Genomic DNA, 13,750 nt, shown 5'->3' with positions numbered 1-13,750 from the left:
GGATAGCTAATGTGACACTAATTTTTTTTAAAAGGGTCTAGAAGTGATCATGGCAATTACGGGCAAGTAAACCCAATTTCAGTACCAGGCAAATTGGTTGAAACTATAGTAAAGAACAAAATTATCAGACACATAGATGAACACAATTTGTTGGGGAAGAGCCAACACAGCTTTTGAAAAGGGAAATTATACCTCACCAATCATTTAGAATTGTTTGAGGAGGTCAAACAAACATGTGGATGAGGGTGTGCCAGTGGATACAGTGTACTTGGACTTTCAGGGCTTGTCTACACTAACACTGTAAGTTGATCTAAGTTACGCTACTTCAGTTACGTAATTTACTTAGCAGGTGAAGACAATTTACGTGTCTTCCCCAGACCTGCTAAATCAACACCAGGGATGCAAACCCATACTCTGGGTATTCCTAGCCTCTGACTGCCAGAAGCTGGGACTGGACAACAAGGGATGGATCGTTTGATGATTGCCCTGTTCTGTTCATTCCCTCTGAAGCACTTGGCACAGGCCACAGTCAGAGTGAGAAGACTGGATACTGGGCAAGGACCATTGGCCTGACCCAGTATGGCTGGTTTTACGTACTGGGTTCCCCATCATCTAGCTGCTGATCTTAGTCAAGACACAGGGGTTGATGCTGGCTGTGTCAGACATACAGAAGATGGAGAGCTGGGTGCAGTCCATGTGCTGCTGACACTGTAGCTTTGATTGTCTCCTCAGCTCTCCCTAAAACATTATACCAATCTTGAATATCATGGTAGAGCTGAGTACGATGCCCCAAAGCTGAGTGCTTTGTGGGGGACAGTTGTCCAGGACAACCCCCTAGGCTAGATCTAAGCCATTTCAGGACTTCCCTTTCCTTTCATCCCTGGATGGGCTCCCCTTGACTAAAGGCAAGAGGAGGGCATCCATGGGAGGCAACAAGTGCTGGCTCTGTGCCAGGCCCTGGCCTCAATCCTGACTGACAGACTCAGGACACCTGCAGGTGGTATTGGAGACTAGATTTTTCTATTTTCTCTCTGAGCTGGCTTACCAAAGGGAGGTCGGACACTGGGCTGGGAAGTCTCTTGAGCTGAATGACTGTTTCTTGATGCAGGTCAGACTGCTAGGTGTTGGGGTGCGTGGGGCGCACTAGGTACCTTTCACTAGAAGATGACAGCTGACAGTCTCTACCAGTCGGTGTCCCAGGTGCTCTCTAGTCTCTCAACTGCAGGGGAGGGCAGAGGCAGAGTCTCAGGGGTGGCCCTGATGCCATCAGTGCCTCCATGACAATATAGGAGTGGGCTGGGAGCATGAATTTCTTAGCTGCTCTTAGCTGGCTGTTTTTGGAGGTCTGCGAAGCCATCCCTGGGGCAGGTAAACTCTATGGAATAAGAAATCTCCACAGTGTGAAGTGATGGGATGTGGGGCTGTTTGAGTTAAAGCAATTTCAAGTCCAGAAGGCTTCTGTGTGGTGTGACTTTGCTGTCCATATGGCAGAAGAGAGGCAGCCTCTTTCTGTCCCTTCATGGCACCAGCATGGGTTTGTAGGATCCCTTTCTTTTGTCTCAGCCTGCTTCTATCATGCTACTTCCAGCGCTGATGCTCAAGTTTCCTTCCTTCCTACTTTTCCTGTTGCAGGTTCTTGGAGAGCCACAGTGATCCATGTGGGTGGTGGGGAGATGGTTTTGGTGCTGGGGTATCTATGGCCACAGTAGTGCCTCACTGATCTCTCTACCCCTTGGTGTCTCAGGTAGGTGGAGTTTTCTGTCAGTATAGTAGTTTGGTGAGATCCAAATTTTCAAGGAGCGCTATACAAATAGTTTATTTTTTCTTCACAATGGGGAAAACTCTCGTTTCTGCCTGGATGTGGAAGTGGTCTGACAAGGCTGGAGGAGGCTCATGTTTTATAACTACTTCCAGCCTTAGGATGCAGGCCAATAGAATAATACTCCTGTGCTCTTTCCCATCCGGTTTTAAATGCAGTTAAAGGGCTTTTTAGTATCTGCATTGTGAGTATGACAGATGTGGGGATGACCAATGCAGCAGACATCTTGCTTTGGCTCTAATGTTTGAACAGGGCCATTCTCTTCCTGTGATCGGCTTTTTCTGCTGTCCTACGGATGCTACAGACAGCCTCCGAGCAATGGCTGCTATGATTCTACAAAGACATATGATGTGACCACATGTTTCTAGACTCCATTTTGGGATGTCAGTGTTTTTCCACTGACCAGTCTGGGAACTAAGGTTTGAAACAAAACGTTCCTGCCATATACAAAAGCTATTTAAGGCAGGGAGTGACATCACCAGGGATTCTTCGCTCCCCACACAAAGAGACTCCGGAGGAACAAAGACTGAACTGAGGGAAGTGTTGAACCCAGGCTAAAGGAATTTTTAGCCTGTGAATGGAACACCTGGGGATTCCAAGCTGCAAGCAAGTGCAGCTTGCCCCTTAAGAATCTGCAGCCTGCTCATATTATCACTTGGGGTGAGAATCTGTTATTCATATCCAATCTATTTAGCATACATGCAGTCCTCGGACTTACGACACAATTGGTTCCTGAAAGTCGCGTCTTAAGTCGAAAACATTGTAACTCGAATTTCCCATAGGAACAATATCAGATCGAGTATTGTAAAGTCGAAACCGATGTCATAAAGTCAAAACACAATGATAATTTATAAATGTCGTAAGTGCCATTCGTTGTAACTTGAACATCGTAAAGTCGAGGACTGCCAGTATTAAGTTTAGTTTGCACTTTTTGTTTATTTGCTAGGTAAATGGCTTTGATCTGTTTGCTATCATTTATAATCTCTCTTTTTTAGTTAATAAACTTATTTTTGCTTTATCTAAACCAGTGTGTGGGAAACATAACTCAGGGGTAGAAGGCTATTGCATATTCCTCTCCACATTGATGGATGGGGTGAATTTTATGAGCTTACACTGTACAGTTCCTGTGCAGTGCAAGATGGTATAATTTTGGCTTTATACTCCAGAAGGGATGCATGCCTGAGAAGCTGATTGTTACCCTAGCTGTCGCCTTCCTGTGCAGGGGCTGGTCAAAGCACCTGCATGAAACTGCAGGTGGGTGTGTCCCTACCTGTATGTATGTTGGTGAAAGTGCAAGCTGAAGCCTGGATGGCTTTGCAGCTTGTCACAGCAGTACAGTGTGAGAGGGAGCCCAGGCTGGTGGGTCAGGGAGGCTCAGTGGTATCCCAGCTCCAGGTGGCACCTCAGGGGGAACTCATCACAGGCCCCTCTCAGGATTAGGGCCCATTACAAGGGGGGCTGCACAAACACATAGGGAGACATAATCCCTGCTCCAGAGAGTTTACATACACTGTTGGGACAATACCAGGCTCTAAGGTCACAGATAAGACAGATGTGCCTAGAAGGGTTCTTCCAGACAATTTTTCTGATTTACCTCCCCTGCTCCTTACCCTCAGCCTGCTGCTGGGTGTGGAAACGCTGAATCTGCTCTCCCCGGGTTACGGACACTTTACAAATGAGGCATTTCAATAGTTCCTCTTCCTGGACTCCAAATTGACCCTGGGAGAGAAGGGACCAAAGAGAATAGTCAGTTTCAATCCCTGGTTCCATAGTGCAGTGGCTATGTCTCCCCACCTTTGTGCGCCACCCAGTATAATGGGGTCATATCCTGACTGGGGCCTCTTGACGTTATCATAACGTAAATAATAACAACACATTGTGGGCATCAAGCCACAAACTCTGCAGCCACCACTCTCCTTAAGACCAGCTTGCTCACTCGCTCTCACACACAAACAGCCCGCTTGGGCCGCTGCCTTCCCAACCCCCCACATACACCTTCCTAGCACTTACCTCCAATTATTTACATAACACATTATTAATTGCCTGAGCTGAAATCTGCGTCAGAGCTCTGCCCATCCTTGAAGGGGAGGAAGAGACATTTAAAACATGATCCTATGGCTCCTGGTTACCATAGAACCAGAGTGCTCTCCAAAAGTAGAAAGCTATAGCATGGAACTTTCTATTCCTGCGCTGCTGGCAAGAGCAGACTGAGCCTGGGTGCAGCGGTGTGGCTTTTACTTAGCTCCAAATACAATGAGGTTAGTGCTCATTCTGATTTCACCAGGCAGTGAATTCCAGAGTCAGAACCCAGCTCCTGTGACGGTTCCATCTCCTGCAATCACAAGCCACCCCTGCAGAGGGGCAGCTTCATGGTTCCAGTGGCATGCAGTCACTGTGGAAAGTTGAGGAGAGGGGGAATCTCTCTGTAGCCAATGATTTGATTTTATTATTTATTTTGTCATGTTATAATTAAGTAACATGACATGTTATATATAATTATTGTATCCTAACCAAACTTAAGTGATAGGATTATAAAAGTATAAGATTGATTAGTAGTTAGAAGGGATAAATATGTATTAGGTATCTAAGTAAGGAAGGCTGAAATGCAAAGCCTATAGGCTGAGGCCTGTAAGATTTTAACTTAGATATTTTAGGCCTTAGAAATAAAAAATACTGACATCAGTAAGTAACCAAAAAATAACCCAATGCCATAAGATTATAGGAAAAGATGTACCAAGAAATGAAATTGAAAAATATTGGCCAAAAGATTAATTTTAGATCGCAAAAATGCTCTAGAAGCACATTTTTGTTTAACACGTGCCTTAACCACAGGATACAGGTTGTGCATCAATGCTAATGAGAATAAAAGGAACTATACACAACCTATAGAAACACCAAACACCAAACCAAACCAAACGGAAAAGACGGTTGACCCTTTCATGCACATGCACACAATGTAGGTATAGGCAAAATCACATTATAGAAAGAAGGTGCCCAGATTGGAAAAATTGAGCTTCCTATAGAAAAACTCCTCCAGGAACCATCCCTCTACGGATGATCACTCCATAAAACACCCATCAGACCCTAATACTATGTAGGAGGATGGGAGTATGACTGCAGCTACAATTTATACATGCTGTGATATTCATAACTGTGCCAGTAACTTGAATAACATTGATAAAAGACATTAGACCTTACTCTGTAATTGCATGTGCTACTTTCCTTGATTTTCATGTGTTCTTATGAACGCTAGATATGAAACAAGTGGCAGAGGTAACTGTTGAACTTGAGAATGTAGCTACCAAAGCTGAATACATCTAATGTCACTAAAATTACTTTAACTAAAAAGAAAAGGCTACATGTCAGGGAGCTGGGGCCGATCCCATGGTGGGGCTTTGAAATCAAAATAGAGACCTAGAATTGGATTTACTCAATAGGAAGCCACTGTTGAGAGTAGGGCATTGAGGTGGCAGAGGAGGGGGTGGCGCACAGCAGCCTGTTAAGCAGATGAGCTGCTGCATTTTGGATGAGCTGGAGCTTTTTCAAGCCAGGGAACATTATTCTTAGCGAGAACTTCAATAGTCAAGCTCAGATTACAGGAAACTGCACTCCACCAAGGCCAGATCTGATGCAGTGTGCAGGAGGGCCTGTGGGAGGAGTGGTGCTGTCAGATCAACAGGTGAGAAAAAGTCTAGTACCTGTGTTTTGACAAAATTGGGGAGGAGAGTGATGTGGGTGTCAGGCCAGGGAGAAAAAGGTTGTAGTAATTGACACAGGAGAGATCAGGGTCTGACCAAGTGTTTTAGCTTTGAGGAGAGAGAAGACGGATCAGGTTTTCGATACAATATGGAGAAAGCAGGATTTGGATGCTGCCAGGATGTGAGGGGCTGAGATAGAAAAGAATTGGTCTGTAGCCCCAGCCCATCTTCTCCTCCAATTCTGAACCTGGCTTTGAACTGAGTAACCTGCTGGTGGTTAAAACCCACATAAGGTGCATGGTGGGAGAGAAGAGGGCTTGAAGATACCAGTCACTAGGGCAATCTGGTGCATTCCTGGGACAACTCCTAATTCTTTTGTAGCGTCTTTAGAATCAGTGATAGGAGTCCCCTCTGCTGCGTCAGTCAGGTGTAGCATAAGCAGCACCCAAAGAATGGAAGGACCCCCGCAGTGGCCCTCATCTACCCTTCATACATGGATTTAAATACCATTCCTAATATAAATATTCCCCAAACCCCACACGGGTCCCCAATGGGAGCACAATCTTGTCTCACTCCTCTGAGCCTCTCACTCGACTCACCGCTGAAGCCTTCAGCCACCCCCTGGAGGCTTCACTCACTCTCACGGCCCCATTGTTCTCCTGGGACTGGAAGGTCACATTGCCCAGAGACAGGACTCCAGCCAGGATTGCCTGCATGTCCACCTGCTCCTAAAATACACAACAGAGATGGCTTGGGGTTGGTACCCACAGATGTATGTGGGCACGTACATACACATGATGAGCAATAAGCAGCCCTCTTCCAGTGGAACTTCAAACTTCCTGCAGTGGTGGAGGGCGAGGAAGGTCAGGTATGTGGCGGGGCGGGGGAAGGGAGCTCTGCACGGAATCTGTTAGCCTGTGAACAGCACAGCAAACTGAAGGAGGGAAGTAGAAGTGGGTCAAATGGGCTAACTGAGCAGAGGGGGTGGAGATGGTGACAGAGTGCCCACTGTACTCACCTGTTCCTGGAAGCCCACCATGTCTAGGGCATTACGCACCTCCCAGTACTTGTGCTTCCAGGACTCAGCCACATCCTCTGCCCTAAACCAGCCGCTTATGTACCTGAGGAGACAAGTGAGTCAACTGATATTATTTGTATTAGGGTACAGTCTACATACTATGATGCTCTGCACCCCTGTATTCAGCCCATGCATGCTATTATAATAACCTTTGTACGAACATGCCTTGTGAGGTATCATTTGAAAACTCGTAACTCACTGGTCAATATTGTGCTGATAAAGTTATAAAATTCCACTGTATGGTGTTACTAAGACGTATTCTGATCTGGGAAGCAGCCAAAACCAGTTCCTCAGAGACAAAATACTTAGTCCTTCCATGACTACAGGGGACTAGACTAGATGACTTCTCGAGGTCCCTTCCAGTCCTAGGATTCTATGAAAAGATAAACTGACGCCTCAGCCAGGTGCAAACAGGCCAAATGGGCCATCACCTGCTAAATGGCTATACATGGGCCATGCACACAATGACATGAGCAAAAAATCTACATCTTAAAAAGTAACAGCTTGGGGTTTCCGTCCACAAAGACTTTTCGTCTCAAAAAAGGCAAAGAACTATAACAAGGGATGGCAGAAGCCCCACATCGTTCTTCCCTTTCTCTCTGCCCACAGCATCCACAATACCTGACAAACAAAAGAAGGGGGAGGGATCCTGACTGAAAGAAGTTCAGCCATTAAGACTGCTGAAACATGTGGTGAGAGAGACCTTGCTTTGAATTCACTCAAGTTTGTTGTTAGGCATTAGTTGTGTTTTACTTTTATTTTTATTGTAACCAATTCTGACTTTTATGCCTCATTAGTTGTATTCACTTAAAATCTATCCTTTTAAAATTAATAAACTTGTTTTATTGTTTTATCTAAACCTGTGTGTTTGAATTGAAGTGTTTGGGAAACTCCATTTGGGATAACAGGATTTGCACATATCATTTTGTATTAATAAAATGATGAACTTCATATGAGCTTGTGTTGTCCCGAAGAGAGCTGGGCAGTACAAGGCATACATCTCTGCGGCAAGTCTGGGACTTGGAGTTTGCTGGTGTTGCTCTGTAGTGTAATTCAAGAGTAGCTGGCTACAGCACTCATACAATATAACTAGGAATAATTTACATGCTGGAAGCTGTGTGAACAGACCAGGCGTGGTAGCTCTCACTGTAAAAGGCACCCCATGTAGGAAAGCTGAGGGGACACAGCTGTTCATCAGTTCAGATTATACCCTGAGTACATCACACATGTCTTATATGAGAGCACTGTGCAGGGCAGTCTCAGTGAGTCAGTCCCTGCCCCAAAGAGACAGCACAGACATAGGGTGGGGGGAAGCAGAGGTACAGAGAGGGGAGTGATTTCCCCAGGTCACTGGCAGAGCCAGGAACAGAACCCAAGTCTCCTGAGTCCCAGACCAGTGTCCCATCCATTAGGCCACACTACATCTACGTTCAGAGCCCAGCTGCAGCCTTCCATGACAATCCCCCAAGCCTTTGCTCTCCTCTCATTACTCAACTCTCACACCAGGACAAATCCTCTTCCTCCACTCCTTCCCATATGGGGCTGTAGGAGCACATTATTCTGACCTGCACTCCACTGAGAAGCCAGAGTAGGACCTGCCACTCGCGTACCTGTACAATGAGGGATCTAGCAATCCATACATCTCCTTTTCCTCTGCAGTGAGCCCAGCAAACATATAGTAGAAGACATGGAAATTCCTCTCTCCAGCATCTTGTTGCACGACACGAGACTTCTCTAGCAGATACTCGCTCAGCTTGGCGCCCCTCACTACATGGGGAAGGGGCAGAAGGAAAGAAATCACCACACAGATGATGGGTTCCACACACCCAGAGACCTAGTCCTGGGTCTCACCTGTACTCCTTTGGAACCTCAGCTGCATGTATTTTCCAAAGCGGCTGCTGTTGTCATTCATCACAGTTTGTGCATTGCCAAAGGCTTCGAGCAATGGGTTCACCTGGAAGGGAAATGTACAGAGTTGATGGGGAGGTATAAGCAACAGGGAACCCTTAACATCCCCTCCCACCTACAATGGCCCAGCTAGGTTGCAGAAGGTATCAGAGTTATCATGTGAAACAGCCTCATGGCCTCTTGAGGAGCCATAGGGGAAAAAAAAAAAGATTTGAGTCGCTCAAATCAGGCTGGAAATGCACACAGTGACAAAATAATCCAATGCAACCATGGACTGTATAAGCAAAGGCACCACATCCTGGAGCAAGGAAAGGACAGTTTGTCAGGTCCTAGAGAGAACCCTTGGGATTCTGCCCTCAGCCCCTCAATCCCAGAAGCCTCCCACTTCCACCAAGCAGTGGGGGTTGAGAGGCATCCCTCTCATGGATGGGCCTACATGGGATGCTGTGTGCAGGTCTGGGGAACTCAGTGACAGAAAGACAGACACACTGGGGGAAGTTCACAGCAGAGAGAGAAATTAATATGGGGCAGAATGACTGAGTTATAGGACTCAGAAAAGAATCTGATAAACTTGGCTACTAATGACTGGGGATGGAAGGGCCCCTCCACATGATAATCTGCAAATCCACTGCTCCACTACAGGTTGCCCTGTGCCCCCAACCTCCTGCAGGTTCCAATACTCCTGCTGCAATTCATAGATTTTAAAGCCAGAAGGGACCATTATGATCCTCTAATTTGGCCTCCTTCATAAGAGGCCAGAGAAACTCACCCAGTAATCACTCCATCAAGCCCCTAACTTCTGGTTGAGCTATAGCACCTCTTTTAAAAAGATATCTAGTCTTGAATTAAAATACTGTACTTCAAGTGATGAAGAATACACCACATCCTTATGTTAGTTGTTCCAATGGTTAATTACCATCACTGTTAAATATGTGTACTTTATTTCCAGTCTGAATTTGTTTAGCTTCAGCTTCCAGACACTGAATCTTGTTATCCCTTTGTTTGCTAGATTAAAGAGACCTCTGCTATCTGAAATCTCTTTTCCCCCAGGTAGGTAAACATAGGCAATGATCAAGTTAGCTATTTACTCTCTCTTAGATAAACTAAATAGACTGAGTTTCTTTAGTTTCTCACTGTAAGGCAGGTTTTCCTGGCCTTGAATCATTCTTGTAGCTCCCTTCTGAACCCTTTCCAATTTGTCAGCATCCTTTTGGAGGAGTAAAAAGAAAAGGAGTACTAGTGGAATGCATCGGAATGCATCCGATGAAGTGGGCTGTAGCTCACGAAAGCTTATGCTCAAATAAATTGGTTAGTCTCTAAGGTGCTGCTAATACTCCTTTTCTTTTTGCGAATACAGGCTAACACGGCTGCTACTCTGAAACCTTTTGGAGGAGTGACACCAGAACTTAACAAACTATTCCAGTAAGGGTTTCATTAATGCTGTATACAGAAGCAATGCCACCTCACTGTTTCTACTTTATATTCCCCTTCACATACATTCAAGGATCATATTTGCTCTCTTAGCTACAGCATCTTTACTGACTGCATCCCATACCAGCCTTTCCATGATTTTGACTGGGATCAACATCAGGCTAACCAGCCTATGACCAGGGACATACTGTTTATTCTTTTTAAATATTGGCACAACACTGGATATTTTCTAGTCCATTGGACTAGACTGTTCCCCAGTGTTCCAAGATTTAATAAAAAAACAACATTAATGGTTCAAAGAACTCCTTAGCTGATTCTTTTAACATTCTTAGATACAACTTATCTGGTCCTGCTGATTTAGAAATCTTTAACTTGAAAAGATGCTGTTTAACATCCTCCCTAATTACTGATGGAATATACTGATTACTGAAATAATTTCTATATTCCTGCTTCTTGCCAAATATTTAATGAACCCGTGTCTTGTCTACATCATAACTGACAATCTAGTATTGGATTTATACCGTTGCTAAGATTTCATTTACTCTGTGCTTTTTCCACTCCCAATGACTCATCTGTAGAACCCCCTAAGCCAACCGTGAGTTGCTCTGTGGCCACCCCTCCGTCTGTCCCCCTGCATTCTACTTCAATGACTCACCTGCAGTATCTGCTGCTCCAGCTGTGAGTTACCCTTGCACAGGTACATGATGTGTTGCAGCAGTAGCTTTACACTCTCGGTTTTCCCTGCACCACTCTCTCCGCTGTCAAAAAAGAGCAGAGGGTGAGGACAGGAAACTCTACCACCACTAGGACTCAGATGCTATTCCCCTTATGCCTCAGCGCATCTTCTCTTTCTCTGAGCCAACACCCGCCATGTACCAACACTACTGCACAGCTCCAGGTGCCTCCTACTGGCAGTTTTCACATTAGCACCACCTTGACCCACCCCACTCCCCATGGCAACAGGTTCTATAGGGCACTGATCCCCTAGTAAGCCTCCGCACCCAGTGTTGCAATTTAACACCCTCCACTTGAGATTCTTTCTTGACCCTGGGGATGGAGGGGTCTTACCCACATTAACATTGTCTCCCACCTATCTGTGAACTTGACCCATTGGGCAGTCCCTTAAGCAAGGGGGCCAAAAGGAATTTCTTAGTATCCCCAGCTCTGGGCAAAGAGGGAGGAATGACCCTGAAAGGCACCTGTCTCACTGAATCCTTCACATATACAAGGCATTCCCTCCCCTCCCAACCCTTACAAGCAGAACTTGTCCCACTGCTTCCATGTCCTTAATTGGGCTGTGATCCCATGACAGCATATGTGCACTAAGACTTCACCCTGTGTGAAGATCTGTGAGTCACAGAGCAGAAGCAGGAAATAGTGCAAATACTCCAAAGGGCAGGACGGTTTACACACCTGGGCACTGCACTTTATGTCCCAGGTGTGGCTTCTGCTCTGCAGCTCTCTGTGGCTACAGGGTGGAGTGGAGGGGTGATGTACAGTCTAATGGAGTGCTGGGACAAGCAGACTCCTAGGATTCAGGTGGCGGGGGGCTGGTGACCTGAACTCCTCTCTCTAAACAAGACATAGGACAGCAGCAAAGGAGAAAGGGAGATCATCTTGGTTTGACATGCACCAGGCTGGACAGGAATCTAGGGTCAACGCACAGCCAGGTGGTTGAATGTTGCTCTGGTATGAGGGGGAAGGGGATAGTGTGCCAGTTTGACACTCAGCAAGGAGGAAAAGTCCCAGACTGCTGTTATTCGGTTACAGAGAGACACCAGTTTCCAAAAGGGAGTATGACCCACCCAGACTTCCATTGGATGCTCGTGGCCCTACACAGTAATCACTAAAACCACCTTCTCTTTATGGTATTTCTAAGGCACCCATCATCTATGCACTTAAGCACTGAACAGCTACAAAGAGACTAAGGGCATTTAGCTTCCTATTATTATTTATATTGTGGCATTATCTAGGAGCCCCCATCATGGACCAGGGCCCCACTGTGCTGGGTATCACACAAACATAGAATGAAAAGACAGAATGTAAGCTCTTGAAGTCAGGAACTATGTAATGCCTGCCCTCCCCCAGGTCACAGGGTTGGGGCAGCTGGTTAGTTTTTGGTTTTAATGGGAGCCATGGCTGAGGAAAGGCTCTGTAGGTCTCAACCTGCCAGAGAGCAGTGGAGTTCCATCACCAGATCCTGCTGCGGAGATAACTCTGTCCCCTGTATTGTGCACGCTGAATACAGCTACCTGAGGCTATCTCCCAGTTGGCCAGGTCCTAGCGCAAAGCATATTAGGGTGAGGATTTAATTTAGCTCTGACACCAGCAGGAATGGAGACAGTGGAATTCAGAGAACAGGGCAATGTGATCATATCTACCTTTGTTATTTAGGAGATGGCTGTTACATAATGCGCCAGCTGAAGTCTCTGAGAAAGACTTCATTCAGACCCAGCAGAGTGAGTTGCAGTGACTAATCTGGGCAGTGAGGAACGTACAGATCACAGAGGCCATGCTATTTCCTGGTCAGTTCAAGATGGGATCTCTCATCTTTGTGACATTCTGTGTGCCCAGAAGCAATGGAATAAAACATAGCCCATCAAAGTAGCATCTAGTATTGAGGCTATGTGTAAGGCTGCAAATCATTCACGGAGGTCATGGAAGTCACGGCTTCTGTGACTTTCTGTGACCTCCGTGAATTCTGCAGCACTGGTGCAGCTGACCCCAGAACCACACCGGCAGCTGGGGAAGCCCCGGGGCCAGACGCACCTGCCACTGCTCTGGCAGCCCCAGGCAGCTGGTCCCCAGCACTGCCTTGGACCGTGACCTTTATTGCCCGTGACCTGTCCATGACTTTTACTAAAAATACCCGTGACTAAAACATAGCCTTAGCTATGTGTAACAAGGGTGCCTTCCCTTCCTCCTCCCCCAGATCTTTGCTCACACTAAGTGTCCTCAGTTATTGCCTTTGCTGTTTGCAGATAACACAAACCATGAACTTCCTGTTGTAGCAGCAGAGAAGATAGTTAATAACCTGATATATATGATATGATTAGGGCCCTACCAAATTCACCATCCATTTTGGTCAATTTCACGGCCATAGGATTTTAAAAATCATAAATTTCATTATTTCAGCCATTTAAATCTGAAATTTCATGGTGTTGTAACTGTAGGAGTCCTTACCCAAAAAAATTGTGGGGGGGGGGTCACAAGGTTATTGTGCGGGGGGGCTGCAGTACTGCTAACCTTACTTCTGCACTGCTGCTGGCGGCAGCACTGCCTTCAGAGCTGGGCAGCTGGAGAGTGGTGGCTGCTGGCCAGGAGCCAAGCTCTGAAGGCACAGCCCCCGCAAGCACCGGCGTGAAGGATGGGCATGATATGGTATTGCCATCCTTACTTCTGCGCTGCTGACTGCAGAGCTGGGCCCTCAGTCAGCAGCTATGTCCCCTCAGCCGTGCCCCAGGGGCTTTCGCCTCCAGCTGGTTCCCTCTACTGCGCCGTACAGTTCCACGAAGTCTAATTATGACATCATGGGGTCTCCTGTTTATCATGTCAGGGTTCCACAGCAAATTCACTCTGTTTATAAGTATCTATCTATGTTATACTGCCCACTGCTGTAGTGTCTAGAACACCCCAGGTCAATAAGATCTCCATAGCCAGGTCTCTGAAGGGCTCGGGGGTGGGGATGAGGGGGTGGTTTCTGCTCTTCTTCCTTCCTTGACTCTGTGGTTATAGGAGCCTCAACTTTGGGAATAAGATTTTTAATCCTCATTATACTAGCTACTGTAGGAGCTGCTTTTCCCAAAGAGGCGGAAC

The 13,750-nt window shown here is 46.3% G+C and overlaps 1 protein-coding gene across 1 annotated transcript in view; it reads right to left on the bottom strand.

The window, feature by feature from the left end:
* LOC144264756 (myosin-IIIb-like) overlaps window positions 1-13,750 on the bottom strand; it is a 140,142-nt gene that overhangs the window by 121,925 nt on the left and 4,467 nt on the right. Inside the window, exons 4-9 of the mRNA XM_077816554.1 lie at window positions 10,590-10,692; window positions 8,447-8,549; window positions 8,206-8,362; window positions 6,536-6,638; window positions 6,117-6,245; window positions 3,430-3,538 (exon numbers count right to left, since the gene is read on the bottom strand). Of these exons, the coding sequence (XP_077672680.1) occupies window positions 3,430-3,538; window positions 6,117-6,245; window positions 6,536-6,638; window positions 8,206-8,362; window positions 8,447-8,549; window positions 10,590-10,692 (704 nt within the window). The remainder of the gene's footprint in view (window positions 1-3,429; window positions 3,539-6,116; window positions 6,246-6,535; window positions 6,639-8,205; window positions 8,363-8,446; window positions 8,550-10,589; window positions 10,693-13,750) is intronic.

The sequence above is a fragment of the Eretmochelys imbricata genome, chromosome 5 (assembly GCF_965152235.1).
Source record: "Eretmochelys imbricata isolate rEreImb1 chromosome 5, rEreImb1.hap1, whole genome shotgun sequence".
NCBI classification, from domain to species: domain Eukaryota; kingdom Metazoa; phylum Chordata; order Testudines; family Cheloniidae; genus Eretmochelys; species Eretmochelys imbricata.
The sequence above is the reverse complement of the archived record's forward strand: the minus strand, read 5'-3'. Positions and strand labels throughout refer to the sequence as shown.